We start from the raw sequence: 26,367 nt of genomic DNA, 5'->3' as shown, positions 1-26,367 counted from the left end.
ACGATTGGGATTTTTTTTTTTAGCATGTAGTTTACATCTGGTGCGACGGTTATTTTTGGTCCATCTGATCATTCCTTCGCAAAATCGCTGGTTGGGCCCAGACCCCATGCAACACTAATAATACCCTAACACTCACCCGGGAGAGGAGCTGCTTCAAAACTAAATGGAAAGTTCCCATGACAACCTCTCCAGCTATTTTAAGTATTAAAACCTGATGCCAAGCCGAGCCGTGCACATTGCTTAATATCGTGTAGCTAAACAAGCTCGGTGAGCGTTAAGCCAAACATGTCGAAAAATAGATGCGGTCCACTTAATAATTCAAGCTATACAGTTAAAAAAAAAAGATTCTTACACTAACCGGAGCAGTTTGAATGGAGCCTTCACCACGGGGTTAATAAGAAATGTCAACTTTGCATAACCTCCAACAACTAATTCCCATTCACAAAAGCATTGCTGTCTGGGTTTACACCGTAAGGAACACATTGCTGACAGTGTTATAGGAGGCTCCGGGAGTTTGGAGCCTTGGTGCTATACACGGGCGCTTGTACAATGTATTTTGGAATAGTTCATTAGTAATAAAACTTCCATACTGTTTCCTGTGCTCTGTCTGACATATCAGTTAAGAATTCAAGTACGTACCTTGACTCCAATGTAGGAGTTCCTATAGAAACAGCACAAAGCTGCCGAGAGAGCTCTTAAAATACTGCACCTCTCAGTCATTTTTGACGATGTGAAGTCCGCTACTTTTGTGGAAAAAAAATACCCCACAGACGCACACACACAGGAAAAGGCTCCTCGGATTCTGCACTAAAACACTACAGAGTATCTCACAGCTAGAGGCAAGTCCATCATTGGGAGACGATTTTAATTCCGCCCCCCAACCCCCCTCCCCTCTCCAAGTGTCCGGGAACTCTCTATCCACACGTCTGACAGCTCTCAGTGAATCAGACTCCGGGGTCCTTCTGTGCCGTCCTGGCACGCTACCCTGAACAGTCCATGTATGGAGAGCTGGACTCTTCATGTGATCCCACGTACTGTACTGGCAAATAGCGCTCTCCAGCATTTGGGAACAGCCCTCAAAGCAGAGAAGCTTTAATTACAGCTCCTGTGGGGGCGTCCGCTACCCACCACTCACTCACTCACTCACTCACCCTGCACTCACTGGGTAATCTGCTTACCTGGAAGACCATTGTGATCTTTATTCTCTGCACTCTCTTCAAGGATAGTGCTGTGTGGTGAATTGAGAGAAGCCAGTTCAACTGGTACTCCCGTAGTTAAAATGATAACTGAAGGCTGGGTGGGAATATCTGAAGTTTCAACATTCTGAACCATTGACTCATCCGAAATATGTAGATAACACCTCACCCATAGCATCCTCCCGTTAATGAAGTAACTCCTGGCTAATTATTGATTGTCTACATCTGAAAGAAGCATCAGCATCAAAAAGCAGCAAAACCGGATTCCTCGTTATAAACTGTGAACAGAACGAGCTATCCGAAAAATAATTACTACCAAAACCCCAGCTTCATACTTTACATTTTCTTCAAATGAATTATTAACGTACAAAGGCAGAGGGCTGGGGCTCAGGAGAAAGGGAATCCAAATATCTGTAATTATACAGCAGCTTAACAGCATATAAGTAATTAGCCAGTGGACCATAGACTCATGAGAGTGTGTTATGGTAATCAGAAGTTGCTCTTTATTTTACAGCCGCCCCCCGCCCCCCCCCCAGCCCCCGTTCCAATTTCTTGTTGCAGGCTGATCCAGGACATGTATCATTCTTCTGCCCATAGGATAGGCAAGCAAACTGCTCTGATTGGATAAGTACAGTTCAGCGAGAGTACTCCATAATTTATCCAGCACAAAATGAAATTCTTTCCACCACCACCACCTCATCTATCTGATGCCTGAATGAATCTTTTGCTGCCCAGCTGACTTTACTTGAAGAGTTTCTTACTGATGTCCTACTTAAAATCACTTTCCACCTCTTGTCATCCTGGAACATACAAACATACGAATTAGGAGCAGGAGTAGGCCATTCAACCCATCGGCTCTGCTCTGCCATTTGATGAGATCACGGCTGATCTGATCTATTTTCCTGCCTGCCCCTTTGACTCCTGTGGATTGAGCTCACTGGAGGATCTAGCCACAGCCTGACAAGCACTGTAGGAAGTACTGCATTGTCAGAAGTGCCATCTTTCAGATGAGACATCAAGTTGAGTTCCTCCTTGCCTTTTTGGGTGGATGTGGAAGATCTCATAGTGCTATTTGGGGAACATTGGGAGCATTCTCCTGGTGTCCTGGTTAATGGTGACCCGTCAACCAAACATTGTCAAAACAGAATAACTGGTCCTCTCATTGCTGTATATGGGGTGTTGCTGTGTACAAATTGGCTATTGTTTGCCTACATAATAACAACAATTACACTTTAAAAGTAACCCATTGGCTGTAAAGTGCTTTGGGAGGGTATCTTGTGGGTGTGAAAGGTATTGTAAAATGTATATTCATTCTTTGTATTTATATCATTCTGATATATCTACACTTTTAGCAGAAAAGTTTGAACGGCTTTTGTTGATGATTCTCTCTGCCCTCACACACATATCCAAGCTAAACAATGAAGCTGTATAACATTTTAATGCATTCTCATTTCAGTGTCAAATTATCTGTTGTGGTCCTGCTAGTTACTCTTCTCAGACACCGACATTTGTCTGAAAGTAATCAATTACCTAAAATCCCAGCAATAACATCTTACTGTCATTTTATCTGTTATAAAAATATTTTGTCTAAACAAATATATACACACTCATATACATACATTATTAGAAAACTGTTGTATTAGATCATGGGGTGATGTATTAGAAGTGCTTAGAATTATGAAAGAATGGAACAGAGTAGATAGAAGCAGACTGCAGTTGAAGAATCGAGAATGAGGTACCATAGATACAACACTAAACATAAGAGCTTTAGAACGGAGGTGAGCAGTAACATCTTCATATACCATAACGTGAGGCTGTGGAATTCATTTCAAGGCAGAAAGTCTGTCCACAGTCAAGGTTAGATTAGTTGGAGGGACCGGACTTAAGGAAATATAGGGACAGGGAGGTTAAATGTAATTTTAACAATTTTCTTGTGTGGGATGTAAAGGTCAAGCTCATTGGGTGAATGGCTTGTTGCCATGTTGTAACTTTGATGTATTTCTATGTACCTTAATAATTAGAGATAGGTGCCCCAGGGCAGGCCTTCTTGGGATTCTTTACAATGAATCATTCTTCTAAAATGTAAAGATCTTATATTCATTGCTGTATACCAGTGGTATATACGGATGAGATTATTATTCCATTATTCTATTACACATGGCAGTCTAATACCAGCATACTTCTTTGACAGCACCTTCCAAGCCTGCAACCTCCTACCATCAAGGTCAAAGGCAAGGGCAACAGATGCATGAGAACATCACAACTTCCACATTCCTCTCTGATTCACACACCCTGCTTTGAAAATATACCGTTGCTCTTTCATTATCACTGGGTCAAGATCCTGGAGCTCTCTCCCTAACAGCACTGTCGGTGTGCATGGGGAGATGGTGGCATAGTGGTAATGTCACTAGACTTGTAATCAGAGCCCACGCTAATGCTCTGGGGACACAGGTTCAAGTTGGTGGAGTTTGAATTCAGTTAATATATAAATACTTACAAAGCTAGTCTTAGTAACTATCATCGATTGTCATAAAAAACCCATCTGGTTCTCTAATGCCCCTTTATGGAAGGAAATCGGCCATCCTTACCTGGCCATGTAGATGGGGTTTGTTCCTGCAGGGTGGGGAAATGTGAGTGTGTGTACTCTGTATGGGGTAAACAGAAACTCTTGCTGGAGCAGTTTTCTCCCTATGAATGGTTTGGACATTCTTAAATACAGGGATGGGTTTCTATGAATGACAGACAGCCAGGTAACCAAAAATGTACCATGATGGACACTAAGTAGGATGTAAGAGAAAAGTTAAAGGATCAAGTCAAGTGACTCCTTGGAGAAAGAACTAAGTTTTAAGGACGAATTTAAAGAAGGCAAGAAAAGTGGCAAGTCAATAAAGTCTAGGATAAGAAAGCAAGGGCATGGTGATTGAAGGTTTTTCCACCAATAGTGGAGAGGAGAGCTCCTCAGGAGGCTGGTGGAGGGATCTGCATTGGAAGACATAATAGAACAGAAAGAATGATCAACTTTGTTTATAATACAAGGCCTTTCATGTCCCAAAGTGCTTCATCAATTAATTAATTCCTTTTTGAAGTCTAGTCACTCTCTTCATCACCAGGCACAGTGGTAGCAGTGTGTACAAGACGCATTGCAGAAACTTACCATGGCTCCTTTGATATCACCTTCCAAACCTGCAACCACTACCACCCAGGAGGACAAAGGCATCAGACACATGGGAACACCTCCACCTGCAAGTTCCCCTCCAAGCCAAACACCTTCCTGAATTGGAAATATATCGCCGTTCCATCACTGTAGTTGGGTCAAAATCCTGGTACTCCCTTTCTAACAGCACTGTGGGTGTACCTACACCACATGGACTACAGCAGTTCAAGAAGGCAGCTCACCACCACCTTCTCAAGGGCAAATAGGGATGGGCAAGAAATGCTAGCCTTTCTAGCGACCCCCACATCCCATGAAGGAATAAAAAAGTCTACAGTTATGTAGGAAGACGTAGCAGTCAATCTGCATATAGTCATAACCCACAAACAGCAATGCAATAAATGATGTTCCAAAGGTGGATGTAAGCAGTAGATGTAGAGTTTCAAGCCCACCGAGGGATCAAATGGGACTTATATTTTCACACTTTCCATTTCTGTCAAAATGACAGGTGACATTGATACCCAAGGTGCAGAACCTATAGTAGGAACCAAAAAGCTTGGCTTCCATCATGTGGATACTCAGCTGAATTAAAATTGCAGTTGATCCATAACCTTGGTGTCAAAGAGAGTTTGGTGATCATGGTAATGGTCAGGAAGCCAAGGGTGATGGTCAGTGCCTGCGATGAAAAGGAGCCCCTGCCATTATCACACAAAAACAATAACTAGTGAAATAATAAAAGATGGAACAAGATATAAAACAGAAATAAATGTATTAAATAAGTAAAGGGCCTGTGCTTTACAGAAACTGTAGAAAGGTTCAAATGGATGGAAAATCAGGGCTTGGCAACATTTATCCTAATTTTTGTTCTGGTGAACATTCTCCACCAAATACAATCTCAACTATCTGGGAAAAACCCCAAACCACCCAATAACCATTCCTGGCTGGGTCAGATTGTCGTAACCATAGATCACTGGATGCTCCCATGATGCCTAAGCCTGGCCAATGGATACTGCAACTGAGTTCCAATCGGCTTTTAACCAGAATAGCATGTACTTCTTGTGGAATAGTATTTGAGATTCAGAACACAAATTTGTCACTGATTAAAAACAACATTCTTCAGCTACTAGGGAGGAGAAACTTAGTTTCACCCATTTCTGGGATGAAAGGGGCAGCGCAATTTGAATGCATGAGAGAATGTCAGCCTGAGGCCCGATCAAAATTAGGCTTAGGGATGGCTGATAAATGCTGACTGTTATCAGCAATGGCCACATCCCAAATCTGAATTTAAGAATTGGGCAAAGTCAGTGGTACACGCAAAGATAGAGAGTGTTTCCCAAAAATAGACCTTTAATTGAACAGTTGCACAGATCTATTTAAGGGAAAGCTAGATATATACATCATCTTCTTCCTGTTCTCTGCCTAAAGGCAGGTCCAAACCATAGCATCGCGACCTCCAAGATGGGTAGGGCAGGAGGCAGGTCCTGATTCTATCCCAGCCAGAACAGGGGTCAAAATCCATGTTGTTGGCAACAATCTGCTCCACACCAGCCATCCAGCTAACTGAGAAAACCAACCCCCCAAAGAGTCCTAGTTGCTGTCACAACATGCACTTTTACATGCATATTGTAGGTAGAACCATGAACAGTGAGAGAGGCTTCAATTTTCTTTCCAAGGCATGGCTGACTAGGAAAATCTCTCCCGCTGTTACCGCCTACCATTGGCGCATGTTGGAAGAATTTACAAGTTGATACTCAACCTGTTTGGCCGTGTTATGAAAAATACCTTCCTTGGCCATTAAGTCCTAGAGCGCGACATGAACCTAGAGCTTCTGGATCAGAGGCAGGGCTGCTGCCCACTGTATCACAAGGCCTCCTGATATGTACATAAGAACATAAGAATATAATGGGAACAGGAGTAGACCATAAGGCCCCTCGAGCCTGCTCCGCCATTAAATACAATCATGGCTGACCATTAGCCTGCCTGCTCCCATATCCCTCGGCACCCTGAGACACCAAATATCTGTCCACCTTAGACTTAACTATATGCAATTTTGGGTAGAGGATTCACAACCCTCAAGCGAAGAAATTTCACATCTCCGCCCTAAATGATTGCCCTCTTCTCCTGAGATTGAGCTCTGCATTTCTCATTTCCCAGCCAGGGGAAACAACCTTTCAGTGTCTACCCTGTCAAGCCCCTTCAGAAACTTATATATTGTAATGTCACCACGCAACTCCAGATAGGATAGGGCCAATCTATTTGGCCTCACATCATCGGACAACCCTCTCATCCCAGGAAGCAACCTAGTGAACATTGAGGGAGAAACGAGCAGAAGAATGTATTGATGGGGCTGGATGAGCTAAGATGGAGAAGACTTGTGTGGAGCGTAAACACCAGCCGGGACCTGCTGGGCAGTTTCAGTTGTGTAAATTCGGAGATAATTCAATGTACAATATTCTAATATAGCTGACAGTTGCAGCAGTTTGCTTAACAATTAGCTGTTAGGGTGTTTATTATCTGGGGAGCTGATGGTACTAGAGTTAAGAAGAAGCTAAGGTGATGGAATGGGCAGGTGTAAATTCAGGAGCTGACACAATTCTCCTCTGTGGAGATGTACAGAGTATGCCGAACTCACGGAGCAGAAAAGGCACAAAGAACTAGATTATACAAACGACATGTCCTATCAGAGGTTCATGCGATGGGAGCAGGAATTCAGATACAGAGATTTGTGGATCTTTAACTACCTTCCAACGTGAATTCCCAACATGTGCTCCCACTTTGCAAGGTCCTGCACTGGAATCATTAATTCATAAAATCTACCCTGAGAGAGAGAAAGTCAATTTTCCATGTACTCATGACACGATGTCAGGGAATTGTGGGCAGAAATACTTCATTGACTGTAAAGCACTTTGGGGCATCCTGCAGTCATGAAAAGCGCTATATAAATGCAATGCTTCCTTTCTTTTCTTTTTTCTTCCCACAATCGGTCATCCACTAATCTCGAGCATGCATTCAGAAAATCAACTTGGACTGGGAGCTGCTGCTAATGAGTGCGGTAAATAATAAGTTTTCCATTACACTCAAGCAGAAGTTACTGTTCCTAAAACAAGCCACATTCATCACCCTCATCAAGGGCTGAAAGGGATCTTCAAACGTGCACACAAATGGATCAGACAAACATTTTGATTTTAGATCTCCCTGCACTTAAGCTAATTACAGCCCTAGTTCAATGCACTTCAGTAAATTCTGTAACATAAACTGTGATAACTGAGTTCAGGGGCACACCCGGATCATCAGTTCATACCATGCATGACTGATGTACCAGGAAGTTTTTAATGTGTTCCACCCAAGTATTCTGTTCCTCTGCAGAAACTTGCCTCCTCCACTTGTAGCATTCCCATTGCAGTAGAAAACAAAAGAGGTGCTTTCTAGCCCTTTGCCATTTAAGAAAAAAGTATTAAAATAAGGTGCCTCGTAAAATTGCTACAGTTTATTATTCACATTTACTGGGAGTGAAGCTTATGAACAACTGGGCTGGCTGCAGACCCATCAGCTCTGTAATACACACAGCAGCAGATTAATAACCACAAACACACCATTACTCCATCAGGAGCACAGCAGAAAGGCTTAGAACAAGAAATAACACACCTCTGTACGACATTGAAAGCACCGAGATAGTCTGAGTGTTTGAATAATATTACTGCCCATCGTCGACCAATTTATCGGTTTGACCTTGCGACCCACACAAGCTGCGAAGTGGGCAAGAAAATTACATTTAATCACAAATGGCAGATGGTTCATGAAAATGGTAACACTGTCATGTCAATTCATTCAAACAGGTCATTAGTGATAAGTGCTTTTGGGGGGAATTTAGTGTATCCCAATTTGCCTCCTTTAGAGGACTAGCCACTACTAATGGAGGGAGAATTCCTCTGGGAGCTTTCCCTTTTTGCATCCACTGGTGATGTTGCTTCACGTAATTACCAAATCAATCAGGAGCATAGGAACAGGAGGAGGCCATTTCCTCCAGCCTGTTCCACTATTCAATGAAATCTGCGGTCTAACTGCAGAAACCCACCTTTGCCCTGTATCCTTTAATACATTTGGTTAACAAAAATTGATCAATCTGAGACCTAAAATTAACAATCAACCTATTGTCAAGTACCATTTACGGTAGAAAGTTCCCAACTTCTACCAACCTGTGTGTGTAAAAGTGTTTTCTAATAACACTCCTGAAAAATCTGGCTGTAAACTTTAGGGCTCTGTGCCCTACTTCTAGGTTCCCCAACAAGCGGAACTAGTTTCTCTCTATGTACCCTTTAATATCTGGTAAACTTTGTATAACTCACTCGTTACTGTTCTATGTTCCAGGGAATACAACCTTAGCTTGTGAAACCTCTTTATGTGATTTAACCCTTGGAGCCCAAGTTTCTTTCTAGTAAATCTATGCTACACTCCCTCCAAGGCCAATAGCCTTCCTAAGGTGTGGTGCCCAGAACTAAATACACAGCACCAGATATGCGGTCTAATCTGGCCTCAGCAATAGCATGCCTCCTAACCTCTTAAGAACATAAGAAATAGGAGCAGGAGTAAGCCATTCAGCCCTTTGAGCCCGGTCTGCTATTCAATGAGATCATGACTAATGCTCTACTTCAATACCATTTTCCTGCACTAACCCCGTATCCCTGGATGTTTTTAATATGTAGAAATCTATTGATCTCAGGCTTATATTCTAATACTCTGGATAACAGCCAACATTCTTCCAACAAGTAGATTTACCTTCTCTTCAGGAAAGAGTAAAAGCTGATGTAAGCACTAAAATCTATAATTGCTGATACACCTTGGCCTGACTGTGCTCTTTTTCGAAAGGTGATTTCTCAGGCTCTTTGCTGCACAGATGTGATCCAGAATCATATTTCAGACAGGTGGTGGTTGAATGTATCTTCAATGAAGAAATCAACAACAGAGAGAGGAATCGATTGCTTCATAGGTTAGTGTTCTGTTATATTGGTTTGCAGAGGTGCATCTCTCCATTCTGTCCCTGTGGTTGATGAAAATGTTAGCAGTGCTCACCAGCAATAACCTGGCTTCTCCCTACTGTACATGCACCATCTGAGGTCAGCACACCAGACAAAGGGAGCCTGAATACTGGTACTCACAACACAAGGACTCATCAGATAGAGCCATAAGCTTGTGGGGATCACAGTATAAAGATCTGGAGTGACTTGGTTACAAGTTGCAATTGACAACTAACGATTGTATTTTCATAAATACCTCTCAGTGTGTAAATGTTTGTAATCCTTCAGGAGAAGGTCGAAGCATTTTCTACACTGTAGGAATGGCACAGCTGGCCAAAGAGTTTTGCATATTATTTGCCATGAAGTTTGGGCCTTCAATGTCTGTTCATCCACCTACACCAAAGACCCTCCTCATACATCAGGTGAGTGGAAAAGCTTCAGGGTAAAGAAGGACAAAACTCTGAACATGTCTCTGGGCATCAGCTAGGCACCAGGAGGGAAGGATCTGTGTCTGACTCAGAGGGGTTAAGAACGTGACTTTAGGGGAACTACATGCTAGTAAGCAATTTATTAGTAATAGAGCAGAAATACTAGTTCTGGTTGAGAGCAAATTTTTGATTCGGAAATGTCACAAGAATGTTCATTGTGATTCTGGCCAGTGGGCGAGTGCCAGTTTCTTTCTGCTTCACTGCAACGCTGAGAGCAAGCAAAATGGACTGAGAAACAACTGGCACGCAGGCTGGTGTCACTTTAGGCAGGACCCAAAGTTACTACCCTAGGGCCATGGGCAGCTGGACAACTCTTTGATACTTCAGAGTACAGTCAATGCAATATCCCACTGGAGAGCTAAACCAACACTGTAATATATGTCTCACTAATCTGTCTTGTAAAGGTTGCTGCTTGATTATTGGCTGCCGCATTCCCTACTTTACAAAGGTAACTACATTTCAAAAAGTACTTAATTTGTGGTAAAGCTGTTTGGGACGCCCCAAGGTGATGATAAATGTAAGTCTTCAATGTTGGAATGAAACCAATAGCCAGCAACAAACTGGGTAAGATGAGCAAAGTTACCAAAATTATTTCCGTTAGAATAAACTTCATGAAAGACAACACCAAAACAATGCAGACCAGTGAAGAATGTTCAAATCAATTTTAAACTGCACTCTTATGAGGTCAGGTCATGCTAGAGACTCATTCAGATTATCAGTGCCCATCAGTAAAAGCAACTAATGTTTTTAGTCTGTAATTATAACATTATCGTTCATTCCTATCACTCATGCCAAGATGTTGATAAGGGGTAAATTAAAGGACACTCCCCTTTTCAGAAAAAAATTAAAATGTCAGGAAAGCAGAGAATTCTCCACGTAAGCATTTATCACTGTAAGAAATGGCACTGCTCAACATAGGTGACTATATGGTTACCTAGATATATGGACATAACTGTACCCACAGTGGGAGAGCCACAACCAGCCCCATTACTTCACAATTGAAGCATTTGTCATCGTTTATCACCGATTGAAACAGGTCCTAATTATAACATTAGCAACTGTTTCTTCCCCTTGATTTTATTCCTCATCCCGAGATCCATTTCTCTTCTTAAGCCTCCTCCCCTGAAGCAGGAGATTCATGCCGAGAGAAGTTCCATGGGCCTAGTACCATTCGCCTTTTTGGCTTCACTATGTTGAGGCCAATGGGTAATGCCCTTACTGTCACTGTTACATAGGCCAGCTAATTCAGAATGACCAGAGAGTTTTAGTCTAGGCTTTTTCAATTCATTAGCCACTCACCATATGTGGCTAATTTGGAATCCAGATGTAAAAACTTTCATTTTTAATAAATAGAAATAAGTAACAGACATCACTGTTGGGCTTATGACCTCAATATTCATTTGCATGGCAAATTGCAGGTGTATTTTAACCTTTTTGTGCATCTGTTGGCTAAGTAGTTAAAAAAAAGCAGTGTAAGATTTTTTTTTGATCTTTGCAATACTTTACTTCCTTGATTACTACTTGTTGGTTACCTGAAAGCACCAGACCTTCGCACCATGAAAACACCAACATTATATGGAGAGGGCCTGTCAGCATAGTCAGCTCAACCAATCAGGTTAACTGCTCTAGCTCATCAGAATTCAGCAGCCTGAACTAATAACAAGCATCTCCAACAGGGTGTTATCACAGCAAAGGAAAGGCAGCACCCGAGAGGGCACTTCATGGTCACAAACAAGTGCCACCCAACCGCCTTCTGAACAGAGTGTAGGGTGGCGTTTGCTGTTTCTCGGTAGGCACGTCAATATTTATTGCAATGACTTCATCAGAGTGAAAGTGCCATTTGCAGCTCCTGGACTAAAAGCTAGAAGCTGAACTAAGGTGTTCAGTCTGATAAATTCATGCAAGAAGTCTAAACATTAGTGAAAAAGAAAGACTGCAAAGTTTCGCACTGAGGTAATGTGAGCTAGATGTGTGTTAAGTAAACCTACACGTGAATACGTTTACTATATTGTGTGTAAGATGTTTCCTATTAAACTGAGTGCAGGTAGCCAAAATGATGTCATGGTAGCCACGCCCATAGCTAGTCTGTGATTTCTGTCGGACAATACTGATCTAGTGTGTAACAACTGAGGTAATGGGGTGGATTTCCTGTAGATTCTGAACTGATAATATGACCATAAACAAGCATTTTACCTTCAAGCCCAAGAAAAATAATTTGAAGCCACTTTGTGACAACATTGGGATGTCATAATTCACACACCTATATAAATATTTTGGGGCTGGTTAGCTCAGTTGTAGCTAGAGTGTGGCTCAGAATAACACCAGGAGCGCAGGTTCAATTCCCATTCTGGCTGAAGTAGGCTTGGGGCCTGTCCCATGCTTGATGCAGAGCAGTGCCCCCCAAGCTATATAACCAATTCTCTCTATCACTAATAAACAAAAATGCCTAGTCCCTCATGAACTATGGCCAATTACCTACCTACAATAATTTTTTTATATAAAGGGTGTGGTACAATTTAAGCTTGGTATGGACAAAGAAATAGACAAGTTGCATAAAAATGTTTTGGATTGGGAGAGACTGGATTTTAGTAAAATATGGCAGGATCTGGCCAAGGTAGACTGGGAACAGCTACTTGTGGGGAAATCTACAGAGGAGCAGTGGAGGGTGTTCAAAAAGGAAATGGGGAGGGTACAGGCTCAACATCTTCCCTCTAGGGTGATAAGAAGGAGTATCAAGCCCAGAGAACCATGGATGACCAGGGATATTAAGGGTACGATGAGAGGGAAAAGAGGCTTTTAGCAGGTACAAGGGAAACAAATCAGCGGAGGCATTAGTGGAATACAGAAAGTGCAGGGTGGAGCTTAAGAAAGCAATTAAGAGAGCAAAGAGGGGATATGAGAAAGCTCTGGCTGGTAAAAGTAGGGAAAATCCCAAGATATTCTATAAGTATATCAATTGGAAGAGGATAACCAGGGAAAGAGTAGGGCCCATAAGGGACCAAGGGGGCAATCTATGGGTGGAGCCAGAGGACAATGGTAGAATGTTGAACAAATACTTCACATCCGTCTTCACCCAAGAGAATGAGGATATCGAACTCGGGGAGAGAGACTGCGAGGTTCTTGAGCAAATTGATATTGGGAGTGACAGGGTATTGGAGGTGTTGGCAGGTTTAAAAGTGGACAAATCTCCAGGTCCAGATGATTTGTGTCCCAGACTGCTGAGGGAGGCAAGGGAGGAGATCGCAGGGGCTCTGACCTAAATTTTTAATTCCTCTCTGGCCACGGGGGAGGTGCCAGAGGACTGGAGAACAGCTAATGTGGTTCCGCTATCTAAGAAGGGTTGTAGACAGAAGCCAGGGAAGTCCAGGCCAGTGAGTCTCATGTCAGTGGTAGGGAAACTATTGGAGAAAATTCTGAAGGAGAGAATCTATCTCCACTTGGAGAGGCAAGTATTGATCAGGGATAGTCAGCATGGATTTGTCAGAGGGAGGTCACACCTAACAAATTTGATTGAATTTTTTGAGGAGGTGACCAGCTGTGTAAATGAGGGTAGTGTAGTTGATGTAGTTTTTATAGATTTCAGCAAAGCCTTTGACAAGGTCCCACATGGAAGACTTATAAAGAAGGCAAATGCACATGGGATACAGGATAATTTGATAAGGTGGATTCAAAATTGGCTTAGTTGTAGGAGGCAGAGGGTGATGACAGAAAGGTGCTTTAGTGACTAGAAGCCAATGTCCAGTGGCGTACCACAGGGATCTGTGCTGGCTCCCCTATTATTTCTCATTTATATAAATGACATAGATGACTATGTGGGGGGTATGATTATTAAGTTTGCGGATGACACAAAGATTGGTTGGGTTAACAGTGAGGTTGAGTGTCTTGGGCTACAGGAAGATATAGACAGGATGGTCAAATGGGCAGATAAGTGGCAGATGGAATTTAACCCTGAAAAGTATGGGGTGATACACTTTGGAAGGAGTAATTTGACAAGGAAGTATTCAATGAACAGCATGACACTAGGAAGTTCTGATGAACAAAGGAACCTTGGCACATGTGTTCATAGATCTCTGAAGGCAGAGTGGCATGTTAATGGGGTGGTGAAAAAGGCATGTGAGACACTTGCCTTTATCAATCGAGGCATAGATTACAAAAGTACAGAGGTCATGTTGGAGTTGTATAGAACCTCGGTGAGGCCACAGCTGGAGTACTATCTGCAGTTCTGGTTGCCACATTATAGGAAGGATGTGATTGCACTGGAGGAGGTGCAGAGGAGATTCACCAGGATGTTGTCTGGGATGAAACATTTAAGTTATGAAGAGAGGTTGGATAGACTTTGGTTGTTTTCGTTGGAGCAGAGAAGACTGAGGGGTGACCTGATCGAGATGTACAAGATTATGAGGGGTATGGACAGGATAGTTTTTCTAGTTAATTCTGTTTTTGTTTTTGTTTTGGATAGGGAGCAGCTGTTCCCTTTAGTTGAAGGGTCTGTCACAAGGGAACATAAGTTCAAGGTGAGGGGCAGGAGGTTTAGGGGGGAATGTGAGGAAAAATATTTTTACCCAGAGGGTGGTGACGGTCTGGTTTGCACTGCCTGGGAGAGTGGTGGAGGCGGGTTGCCTCCTTTAAAAAGTACCTGGATGAGCACTTGGCACGTCATAACATTCAAGGCTATGTGCCAAGTGCTGGTAAATGGGATTGGGTAGGTAGGTCAGGTGTTTCTCACGTGTCAGTGCAGACTCGATGGGCCGAAGGGCCTCTTTTGCACTTGTGATTCTGTGATTCTGTGTTGCTTTTGCACCAGAGGGAACAACAGAGACAAACTAGTGACATTGAGCCAATAAGAGGGAAAGATAGACACAGAACGAGTTATGCACAGGCGATAAGTGGGTATATGTAGGGAAAGAGTGCAACATGCCTCAACTTGAAAACGATGCACAAAATTAAATAGCATTTACAGCTCAGGAACAGGTCATTCTGCCCGACAGGTCCGTGCCAGTGTTTATGCTCAACAAGAGCCTCATTCCACTCCACTTCACCTAACCCCATCTATATCTCCTTCTATCTCTTTTCCCTAATGTGTTGTAAATGCAACTACATTAGTGGTATTAACTACTCATGGTGGTATCATGTTCCACGTTCTCATCACTCCTGGAAAAAGAAATCTCTCCTGTATTCCCTATTGGATGTATCAGTGATTATCTTACATTTATGACTCCTAGTTTTGGACTCCTCAACAAGGGGAAAAGTCTTTACTAGGTGAACCCCTGTCAAGCCCTTTCATGATCTTAAAGATCTCCATCAGGTCACTCATTAGCCTTCTCCTTTCCAGTTTCAAGAGCGTCGACCTGTTCAATCTTTCCTAATTGGTGTAGCCTCTCAGTTGGGCTATTGTTCTTGTCAATCTTTTTTGCACCTTCCCCCATGCCTCTTTATGATGTGGAGAACAGAACCTAACTCGAGCTCTCCTAGTGTGGTCAAGGTTCCATACAAGCTTAACATAACTCGTCTGCTTTTCAATTCTTTTCCTCCAGGAATGAACCCAAGAGCTTGGTTTACACTTTCATGACCTTGTCGGTATGAGTCACTGCTTCTAATAGTCTGTAATATTTGGGTCCTTCTGCTCCTCCATCCCATTTAGACACTCCATAGAAGCAGTATTTCTATTTTAATCGTTTATCGTATCCTTGTGATTTGTATTTCTCAGGCTAATCTTACAGTCAAATGCCAGTGATGCCCCATAGTGTAGCTTACAAAAAGTAACTAAGGATTTAGTACATGCCATTTGCAAACACCCTCCTAATGCCTGGTCCCACAACACCCTCACGCTTCACCCTGTTTTGAGTGAGTGAAGTGCAGCAGCTTTGTCTGCTCAATCTCATGGGCCCTATTGTCACAAAATGATGTTTTCATTCCCTGAGTCATGTCACCCAGCCAGTCAGAGCGAAAATTTAGCTCCATAACTGTGTATAAATACAGCAAATAAAAATAGATTTTCAAGTGAGTCATTGATGGAAATACAGTGGAATCCCGCCCACCACAAATCTGAAAGAAAGAACCAAACTTAAAAAGAAGGATCGAAAGAACAAACGCCTGACTCACTGGCATTTATGCAACAAACAACTTCTTGCAAGTCAGTGTTGCCTCAGATTTGGGGACTTGGGCCTGGAAAATTCTGGGCAGCAGGCTCCTTAATTTCCAAGGAAAAACTCAGCAGGTCTGGCAGCATCGGCGGAGGAGAAAAGAGTTGACGTTTCAAGTCCTCATGGCCCTTCGACAGAACTTGACAAGTTCTGTCGAAGGGTCATGAGGACTCGAAACGTCAACTCTTTTCTTCTCCGCCGATGCTGCCAGACCTGCTGAGTTTTTCCAGGTAATTCTGTTTTTGTTTTGGATTTCCAGCATCCGCAGTTTTTTTGTTTTTATCCTTAATTTCCAATCTGTGCTGCTCTCCCTGCCACCCGACGGAGCAGACCTGTTAGGGGTTAAGGTTATGCTCGACCCTAGCTCCATATTGCCTGGACAAGGGGCCTACTCTCAAAGGCTTCCTGAAGAGTGCTGATCAGCAACCTGCATAGGGTTGCCAACGGTGATTAAATATATTCCTGGAGGTTTCATCTTGCCCCCACGCTCCAGCCATGAATCAGCCAACACCTCCATCCTTGTGACTCACTGTCTTCCTGCACCAATTAGAAAGCAAAAAGAATCATTGCCCAGTTGGATGATGCTTGCCTGTCAGCCAAACAGCCTCTATCACCCCCCCTCCCACCCAAGACCCCCACCCCCCATATTCAATATTTTTATAACAAAAACAGAATTACCTGGAAAAACTCAGCAGGTCTGGCAGCATCGGCGGAGAAGAAAAGAGTTGACGTTTCGAGTCCTCATGACCCTTCGACAGAACTTGAGTTCGAGTCCAGGAAAGAGCTGAAATATAAGCTGGTTTAAGGTGTGTGTGTGGGGGGCGGAGAGATAGAGAGACAGAGAGGTGGGGTGGGGGGCGGGGGGGTGTGGTTGTAGGGACAAACAAGCAGTGATAGAAGCAGATCATCAAAAGATGTCAACGACAATAGTACAATAGAACACATAGGTGTTAAAGTTAAAGTTGGTGATATTATCTAAACGAATGTGCTAATTAAGAATGGATGGTAGGGCACTCAAGGTATAGCTCTAGTGGGGTTTTTTTTATAATGGAAATAGGTGGGAAAAGGAAAACTTTATAATTTATTGGAAAAAAAAGGAAGGGGGAAACAGAAAGGGGGTGGGGATGGGGGAGGGAGCTCACAACCTAAAGTTGTTGAATTCAATATTCAGTCCGGAAGGTTGTAAAGTCCCTAGTCGGAAGATGAGGTGTTGTTCCTCCAGTTTGCGTTGGGCTTCACTGGAACAATGCAGCAAGCCAAGGACAGACATATGGGCAAGAGAGCAGGGTGGAGTGTTAAAATGGCAGGCGACAGGGAGGTTTGGGTCATTCTTGCGGACAGACCGCAGGTGTTCTGCAAAGCGGTCGCCCAGTTTACGTTTGGTCTCTCCAATGTAGAGGAGACCACATTGGGAGCAACGAATGCAGTAGACTAAGTTGGGGGAAATGCAAGTGAAATGCTGCTTCACTTGAAAGGAGTGTTTGGGTCCTTGGACGGTGAGGAGAGAGGAAGTGAAGGGGCAGGTGTTGCATCTTTTGCGTGGGCATGGGGTTGTGCCATTGGAGGGGGTTGAGGAGTAGGGGGTGATGGAGGAGTGGACCAGGGTGTCCCGGAGGGAGCGATCCCTACGGAATGCCGATAAGGGGGGTGAAGGGAAGATGTGTTTGGTGGTGGCATCATGCTGGAGTTGGCGGAAATGGCGGAGGATGATCCTTTGAATGCGGAGGCTGGTGGGGCGATAAGTGAGGACAAGGGGGACCCTATCATGTTTCTGGGAGGGAGGAGAAGGCGTGAGGGCGGATGCGCGGGAGATGGGCCGGACACGGTTGAGGGCCCTGTCAACGACCGTGGGTGGAAAACCTCGGTTAAGGAAGAAGGAGGACATGTCAGAGGAACTGTTTTTGAATGTAGCATCATCGGAACAGATGCGACGGAACTGAGAGAATGGGATGGAGTCCTTACAGGAAGCGGGGTGTGAGGAGCTGTAGTCGAGATAGCTGTGGGAGTTGGTGGGTTTGTAATGGATATTGGTGGACAGTCTATCACCAGAGATTGAGACAGAGAGGTCAAGGAAGGGAAGGGAAGTGTCAGAGATGGACCACGTGAAAATGATGGAGGGGTGGAGATTGGAAGCAAAATTAATAAATTTTTCCAAGTCCTGACGAGAGCATGGGCCCCAGCTATGCCTGTCTCTTTATGGGGTATGTGGAACATTCCTTGTTGCAGTCCTACTCCGGCCCCCTTCCACAACTCTTTCTCCGGTACATCGATGATTACTTCGGTGCCGCTTCACGCTCTCGTCAGGACTTGGAAAAACTTATTAATTTTGCTTCCAATCTCCACCCCTCCATCATTTTCACGTGGTCCATCTCTGACACTTCCCTTCCCTTCCTTGACCTCTCTGTCTCAATCTCTGGTGAAAGACTGTCCACCAATATCCATTACAAACCCACCGACTCCCACAGCTATCTCGACTACAGCTCCTCACACCCCGCTTCCTGTAAGGACTCCATCCCATTCTCTCAGTTCCGTCGCATCTGTTCCGATGATGCTACATTCAAAAACAGTTCCTCTGACATGTCCTCCTTCTTCCTTAACCGAGGTTTTCCACCCACGGTCGTTGACAGGGCCCTCAACCGTGTCCGGCCCATCTCCCGCGCATCCGCCCTCACGCCTTCTCCTCCCTCCCAGAAACATGATAGGGTCCCCCTTGTCCTCACTTATCGCCCCACCAGCCTCCGCATTCAAAGGATCATCCTCCGCCATTTCCGCCAACTCCAGCATGATGCCACCACCAAACACATCTTCCCTTCACCCCCCTTATCGGCATTCCGTAGGGATCGCTCCCTCCGGGACACCCTGGTCCACTCCTCCATCACCCCCTACTCCTCAACCCCCTCCAATGGCACAACCCCATGTCCACGCAAAAGATGCAACACCTGCCCCTTCACTTCCTCTCTCCTCACCGTCCAAGGACCCAAACACTCCTTTCAAGTGAAGCAGCATTTCACTTGCATTTCCCCCAACTTAGTCTACTGCATTCGTTGCTCCCAATGTGGTCTCCTCTACATTGGAGAGACCAAACGTAAACTGGGCGACCGCTTTGCAGAACACCTGCGGTCTGTCCGCAAGAATGACCCAAACCTCCCTGTCGCTTGCCATTTTAACACTCCACCCTGCTCTCTTGCCCATATGTCTGTCCTTGGCTTGCTGCATTGTTCCAGTGAAGCCCAACGCAAACTGGAGGAACAACACCTCATCTTCCGACTAGGGACTTTACAGCCTTCCGGACTGAATATTGAATTCAACAACTTTAGGTCGTGAGCTCCCTCCCCCATCCCCACCCCCTTTCTGTTTCCCCCTTCCTTTTTTTTTCCAATAAATTATAAAGATTTTCCTTTTCCCACCTATTTCCATTATAAAAAAAACCCCACTAGAGCTATACCTTGAGTGCCCTACCATCCATCTTAATTAGCACATTCGTTTAGATAATATCACCAACTTTAACTTTAACACCTATGTGTTCTATTGTACTATAGTCGTTGACATCTTTTGATGATCTGCTTCTATCACTGCTTGTTTGTCCCTACAACCACACCCGCCCCCCCCACCCCACCTCTCTGTCTCTCTATCTCTCCGCCCCCCACACACACACCTTAAACCAGCTTATATTTCAGCTGTTTCCTGGACTCGAACTCAAGTTCTGTCGAAGGGTCATGAGGACTCGAAACGTCAACTCTTTTCTTCTCCGCCGATGCTGCCAGACCTGCTGAGTTTTTCCAGGTAATTCTGTTTTTGTTTTGGATTTCCAGCATCCGCAGTTTTTTTGTTTTTATTTCAATATTTTTATATCTGGTAAGCAGAAATCCACCAAGAAAATTTAAAAAAAAAACAAATCTTTTTAATTGTCCTGATGATTTTTCTGGAGATTGATCTTCCAGGAGGGTTGGTAACCCTAAACCTCCATCCTGGGAGTGACATGGGCTGGCCTGCTGTTTGATTTTTTGTCCCTCTTCCCTGGAAGGAAGCACCTGCTCCTCTGCTTCACATTGCTCCAAAAGGCTTCTTGCCGCCCTTTGAACAAAATCTACGTATGATGACAAACATATATTTTCATTGTGCTCACAATAATAACACACCCCAGAAGGGAGGCTGTTAACTGCAATCACAAACAGTAATTGTAGCTAATTACCATTTCAAAGTTGCTCACTGCCTGAGCTGCTCAAAGTATTTACAGATGAAACCACAGGCAATAATAAATTTCAGCTGATGTTGTGCCGAGGCAACTGAAACTCCCCAGCTTGCTCCCTGGGCTAAAGGTAGTCAACTGAACATAGTTCAGCAGGTTAGCGAGTTGGTGGGGGGTGTAAGAAATAAGAGTTAAATTAGTTAATAATAAAGGGGAGATGGTGGTACCGTGGTAATGTCATTGGATTAGTAATCCCCCTAGGCCTAGGGTGGTGATGCAGGTTCAAATCCCAGCACAGCAATTTGTGGAATTTGAATTTAATTAATAAATCAGGAATTAAAAGTTAGTTTCACTGTAAGACTCCATCTGGTTCATTTGTGCCCCTTTAGGGAAGGATGACCTTATAAAAAAAATGCTGTTTGATTTATTTGTCTCTCTTCTCTGGGAGGAAGCACCTGCTCCTCTGCTTTGCATTTGCTCCAAAAGGATGACCTTATAAAAAAAATGCTCAAAATTATGAAGGGAATAGATACAGTGGACAGGATAAAATTGTTTCCCTTAGTGGAGAATTCTAGAACCAGGGGACATAGATTCAAGAAAAGTGACAGAGTGTGTAAGGGGGGACATGAGGAACAATTTTTTTATGTAGAGGGTAGTGGTGTTGGGAGGGTGGGGGGATTGAGCAGTGGAGCGGGTGGTGAGCAATGTCGGGGGGGCGAGCAGTGTCGGGGGGTGTGGGGGGGAGTGAGCAGTGTCGCGGGTGGGGGGGGTGAGCAGTGTCAGGGGTGTGGGGGGAGTGAGCAGTTTTGGGGGGGTGGGGGGAGTGAGCAGTGTCGGGGGTGTGGGGGGACTGAGCAGTGTCGGGGGGTGGGGGGGTTGAGCAGTGTCGGGGGGTTGGGGGGGAGTGAGCAGTGTCGGGGGGTGGGGGGGTTGAGCAGTGTTGGGGGGTGGGGGGAGTGAGCAGTGTCGGGGGGTTGGGGGGGGAGTGAGCAGTGTCGGGGGGGGAGTGAGAAGTGTCGGAGGGGGTGGGGGGATGAGCAGTGTGGGGGGGGGGGTGGGGGGGTGAGCAGTGTTGGGGGGTGGGGGGACTGAGCAGTGTCGGGGGGGGTGAGCTGTGTGGGAGGGTAGTGAGCAGTGTCGGGGGGTGTGGGGGGGGTGAGCAGTGTCGGGGGGGGTGAGCAGTGTCGGGGGGTGGGGGGGTTGAGCAGTGTGGGGGGGGTGGGGGGGTGAGCAGTGTCGGGGGGGGGTGGGGGGGAGTGAGCAGTGTCGGGAGGGAGCGAGAAGTGTCGGAGGGGGTGGGGGGATGAGCAGTGTCGGGGGGTGGGGGGGTTGAGCAGTGTGGGGGGGGGGGTGGGGGGGAGTGAGCAGTGTCGGGAGGGAGCGAGAAGTGTCGGAGGGGGTGGGGGGATGAGCAGTGTCGGGGGGTGGGGGGGTTGAGCAGTGTGGGGGGGGTGGGGGGGTGAGCAGTGTGGGGGGGGGGTGGGGGGGAGTGAGCAGTGTCGGGAGGGAGCGAGAAGTGTCGGAGGGGGTGGGGGGATGAGCAGTGTCGGGGGGTGGGGGGGTTGAGCAGTGTGGGGGGGGGTGGGGGGGGTGAGCAGTGTTGGGGGGTGGGGGGAGTGAGCAGTGTCGGGGGGGGTGAGCTGTGTGGGAGGGTAGTGAGCAGTGTCGGGGGGTGTGGGGGGGGTGAGCAGTGTCGGGGGGGGTGAACAGTGTCGGGGGGTGGGGGGGTTGAGCAGTGTGGGGGGGGGTGGGGGGGTGAGCAGTGTCGGGGGGGGTGGGGGGGAGTGAGCAGTGTCGGGAGGGAGCGAGAAGTGTCGGAGGGGGTGGGGGGGTTGAGCATTGTGGGGGGGTGAGCAGTGTTGGGGAGTGGGGGGAGTGAAGAGTGTTGGGGGGTTGGGGAAGTGAGCAGTGTTGGGGAACGAGCAGTGTTGAGGGGGTGGGGGGGCGAGCAGTGTCGGGGGGGTGGGGGAATGAGCAGTGGAGGGGGCTGGGGGGGTGAGCAGTGAAGGGGGGTGGGGGAGTGAGCAGCGTCGGGGGGGGGTGCGGGAATGAGCAGCGTAGGGGGGGTGGGGGAGCGAGCAGAGTCGGGGGGGTGGGGGGGGTGAGCAGCGTCGGGGGGGTGGGGGGGGGTGAGCAGCGTCGGGGGGGTGGGGGGAGTGAGCAGCGTCGGGGGGGGTGGGGGATTGAGCAGTGGGGGGGGGGTGGGGGAGTGAGCAGTGGGGGGGGGGTGGGGGAGTGAGCAGCGGGGGGGGGGGGTGGGGGAGTGAGCAGCGTCGGGGGGGTGGGGGGGTGAGCAGCGTCGGGGGTGGGGGGGGTTGAGCAGTGTGGGGGGTGGGGGGAGTGAGCAGTGTCGGGGGGGTTGGGGGAGTAAGCAGTGTCGTGGGGGAGTGAGCAGTGTCGGGGGGGGAGTGAGAAGTGTCGGAGGGGGTGGGGGGGTGAGCAGTGTCGGGGGGTGGGGGGTTTGAGCAGTGTGGGGGGTGGGGGTATTGAGCAGTGTGGGGGGTGGGGGTATTGAGCAGTGTGGGGGGGTGGGGGGAGTGAAGAGTGTTGGGGGGGGGTTGGGGGAGTGAGCAGTGTTGGGGGCGAGCGGTGTTGGGGGGTGGGGGAATGAGCAGTGGTGGGGGCTGGGGGGGTTGAGCAGTGCAGGGGGGTGAGGGGGTGAGCAGTGGAGGGGGGTGGGGGTATTGAGCAGTGGAGGGGGGTGGGGGTATTGAGCAGTGTGGGGGGGTGGGGGGAGTGAAGAGTGTTGGGGGGGGTTGGGGGAGTGAGCAGTGTTGGGGGCGAGCGATGTTGGGGGGTGGGGGAATGAGCAGTGGTGGGGGCTGGGGGGGTTGAGCAGTGCAGGGGGGTGAGGGGGTGAGCAGTGGAGGGGGGTGGGGGGTGAGCAGCGTCGGGGGGGCTGGGGGAGTGAGCAGCATCGGGGGGCGTGCGGGAATGAGCAGCGTAGGAGGGGGTGGGGGAGTGAGCAGAGTCGGGGGGTGGGGGGGTGAGCAGCGTCGGGGGTGGGGGGGTGAGCAGCGTCGGAGTGGTGGGGGGTTGAGCAGTGCAGGGGGGGTGAGGGGATGAGCAGTGGTGGGGGAGGTGGGGGGAGTGAGCAGTGTTGGGGGCGAGCGATGTTGGGGGGTGGGGGAATGAGCAGTGGTGGGGGCTGGGGGGGTTGAGCAGTGCAGGGGGGTGAGGGGGTGAGCAGTGGAGGGGGGTGGGGGGTGAGCAGCGTCGGGGGGGCTGGGGGAGTGAGCAGCATCGGGGGGCGTGCGGGAATGAGCAACGTAGGAGGGGGTGGGGGAGTGAGCAGAGTCGGGGGGTGGGGGGGTGAGCAGCGTCGGGGGTGGGGGGGTGAGCAGCGTCGGAGTGGTGGGGGGTTGAGCAGTGCAGGGGGGGTGAGGGGATGAGCAGTGGTGGGGGAGGTGGGGGGAGTGAGCAGTGTTGGGGGTTGGGGGGGTGAGCAGTGGAGGGGCTGGGGGGTGAGCAGTGTTGGGGGGGTGAGCAGTGTCGAGGGGGCAGTGGGGGTGAGTAGTGTCAAGGGGGGTGTGGGGGTGAGCAGTGGAGGGGGGTGGGGGGGTGAGCACTGTCGGGGGGCTGGGGGGTGGGCAGTGGAGGGGGTGTGGGGGGGTGAGCAGTGTGGGGGGACTGGGGGGGTGAGCACTGGAGGGGAGGTGAGGGCGTGAGCAGTGGAGGGGGACTGGGGGGGGGGTGACCAGTGTCGGGGGTGGGGGGGTGAGCATTGGAGGGGAGGTGGGGGCTTGAGCAGTGTCGGGGGACTGGGGGGTGGGGGGGTGAACTGTGTCGGGGTGGTGGGGGTGAGCAGTGTCGGGGGTGAGCATTGGAGGGGAGGTGGGGGCGTGAGCAGTTGGGGTTTGAGCAGTGGACGGGGGGGTGGGGGGGGCAGTAGGGGGTATGAGCAGTGTCGGGGTTTGTTGGATCCTGGTTACCAGTCTGTTGGGACTTGTGGATCCGAGTTGCATGCTTGTTTTGGGATGGCTGAGTTGGGTACAATAGACAGAGTTGACCAGCAGACAGTCCTTAGGTGGAACACATTCTGTTTATTTACAAAGGTACTCAGCAGTTACACTTGTTTGCTTTCAACTCAAACCCTGTTTCCATACTTATTACTAACTCAGACCCCTGACTACAGAGGTAGCCCGCGCTACTCCTCTATTGGTTACATAAGATCATGTGATCTTCCTTTCTAACATCCTTCTTAAAGGTATACTACACATTACATTAAACCATAATTACCCCAGGGTTGTAGGGGGGAGGGTTTTGTTATAATCTGTCCCACATTCAGCTCCTGCTGTTAATCACTGAATTCGGCCTGAGTTTAACAACAGGGGGAGAATGAGGTAAATATCTGGGTAAGTATAGAGCGTCTAATTCAAGTCTGTGACATTAAGGTCAGTGTTGGAGACATTTTCGGAGAGGCCTGGGTGGCGTAATTCTACCAATTATAAATTTAAACTTCCTGGGTGAATACCATGTGTGTGCATGGGTAGGGATGCCCACAGTGACCTAACACACAACAGCAGCGAACATCTCAACATTCACCGCTATTGCCATCGGACGATCCAAGTCAATGTTTTTTCTCTCTCTACAGGTGCTGTCTGATCTCCTGAATATTCCCAGCATTTTCTGTTATCTTTTCCTCTCCCCCTCATGTTCACCTAACTCCCTGTTAAATGCAACTAATGCTGTTCATCTCAACTACTCCTTGTGGTAGCAAGGTTCAGATTGTAAACAATCTCAGGGTACAGAAGTTTCATGGGAATTCCATATCGGTATTATTAGTGACCATTGTACATACTTATGGCTTTTACTTTTGGACAGTCCCACAAGATCTTCTCCACATCTACCCTACCAAACACTTTCATAGCCTTAAAGACCTCTATCAGGCCAGGCTTCAGTTTGCTCTATCCTCACCTTTGTCTGCACGAGCCCAAAGGTGCACACAAGGGAAAAGCATTTGCATTCTCCTCTCCCAACACAACATCCTCGGAATGAATGTACTTTTTTGTACAATAAACATTATTCCACTCATGAACATGCATAAGAAGTTGCAGGAAGTCAGTTATTTCCTTAATAATGGGCCAAATCCCTCTCATTAAAGATGCACACTGTTATTAATAAGCTAGCAGTTTCAGGAAATGAAGAGAAGCAGTGTGAGCTTGCTGCTAGATTTACACCACTTCACTGTTTCTCTCACACAAGCTGCATCTCACTCAGCCTGCCCATTATTTTTCAGAACTTGCTGCATTTGCTCATCCATTGCTCATTAAACTAGCTGCAGAGAGTTAGGGCTCATAATTAATAACGCAATTGTCCCCTTAACAATGAACTGTGATCAATCTCTCCAGCCTGGAAAGGGAACAATTTAAAACATTGAGGCTGATACCTGCAGGTAGTAAATTGTTGTTGGAGGTCTTAAAAGATGTCAAATTTAACATTTTACATCTTTTCTCACATTTTTCTCTTGCTCTTAATCCAATCTTTCTTTCCCTCATTTACGACAGAGATGAGGAGGAGTTTCTTCTCTCAGAGGGTAGTTAATCTGTGGAATTCTTTACCACAGAGGGCTGAAGAGGCTGGGTCGTTAAATGTATTCAAGGCTGAGATAGATAGATTTTTAAATCAGTGAAGGAATCAAGGGTTATGGGGAAAAGGCAGGAAAGTGGAATTGAGATTATCAGATGAGCCATGATCTCATTGAATGGCGGAGCAGACTCGAAGGGCCAAATGGCCAACTTCTGCTCCTACGTCTAATGGTTTTATGGTCATCCTGTGTTTTTTTTTTAGCAATCCTTAAATTTCATTAGCCAAGGAGACAGACTATTGATCCCTCCCTTCACTCAGGTCCCAGAATCCACATTTTATGCTCACAGTTCCAGCTTTGAGAGCAACATTTATTTCAGTTGAAAGCTGAAAGACAAAAGCCCAACTTGTAGTGCTCGCCATGCGATTCCCCACTCCAGCAACATTTAACCCATTGCCTCGAGGTTTCCATCTCCCAATTGCAATGCTTCTTATATCTCCAGTCTATCAATAGTCAACTCTGACCACTTCCTTTCCTCCCTCTACACTCCAAATATGACATGCTACACATGCTTACTCACCCCCTGCATCCTCACCATGCTAAAGTCAATCACACCCTCCCAGGCCTCCTCCCCCATTCACCCCGCCACCTCTGCGGG

General features: G+C 47.1%; 1 protein-coding gene across 4 annotated transcripts in view; it reads right to left on the bottom strand.

The window, feature by feature from the left end:
* Window positions 1-26,367, bottom strand: part of bcar3 (BCAR3 adaptor protein, NSP family member) — a 179,788-nt gene that overhangs the window by 33,029 nt on the left and 120,392 nt on the right. The window contains exon 1 of one of the 4 annotated variants that reach the window (XM_041208664.1): window positions 1,179-1,326. The exons of 2 other annotated variants lie outside the window; for them this stretch is intronic. In XM_041208664.1, the coding sequence (XP_041064598.1) occupies window positions 1,179-1,190 (12 nt within the window). In that variant the 5' untranslated portion in view covers window positions 1,191-1,326. Of the gene's footprint in view, window positions 1-639; window positions 828-1,178; window positions 1,327-26,367 lie in introns of those variants that run through there. One more of the 4 variants, XM_041208663.1, reaches the window with a different exon arrangement.

This window comes from Carcharodon carcharias, chromosome 16 (genome assembly GCF_017639515.1).
Source record: "Carcharodon carcharias isolate sCarCar2 chromosome 16, sCarCar2.pri, whole genome shotgun sequence".
Taxonomy (NCBI): domain Eukaryota; kingdom Metazoa; phylum Chordata; class Chondrichthyes; order Lamniformes; family Lamnidae; genus Carcharodon; species Carcharodon carcharias.
This window is presented reverse-complemented; position numbering and strand designations above follow the sequence as displayed.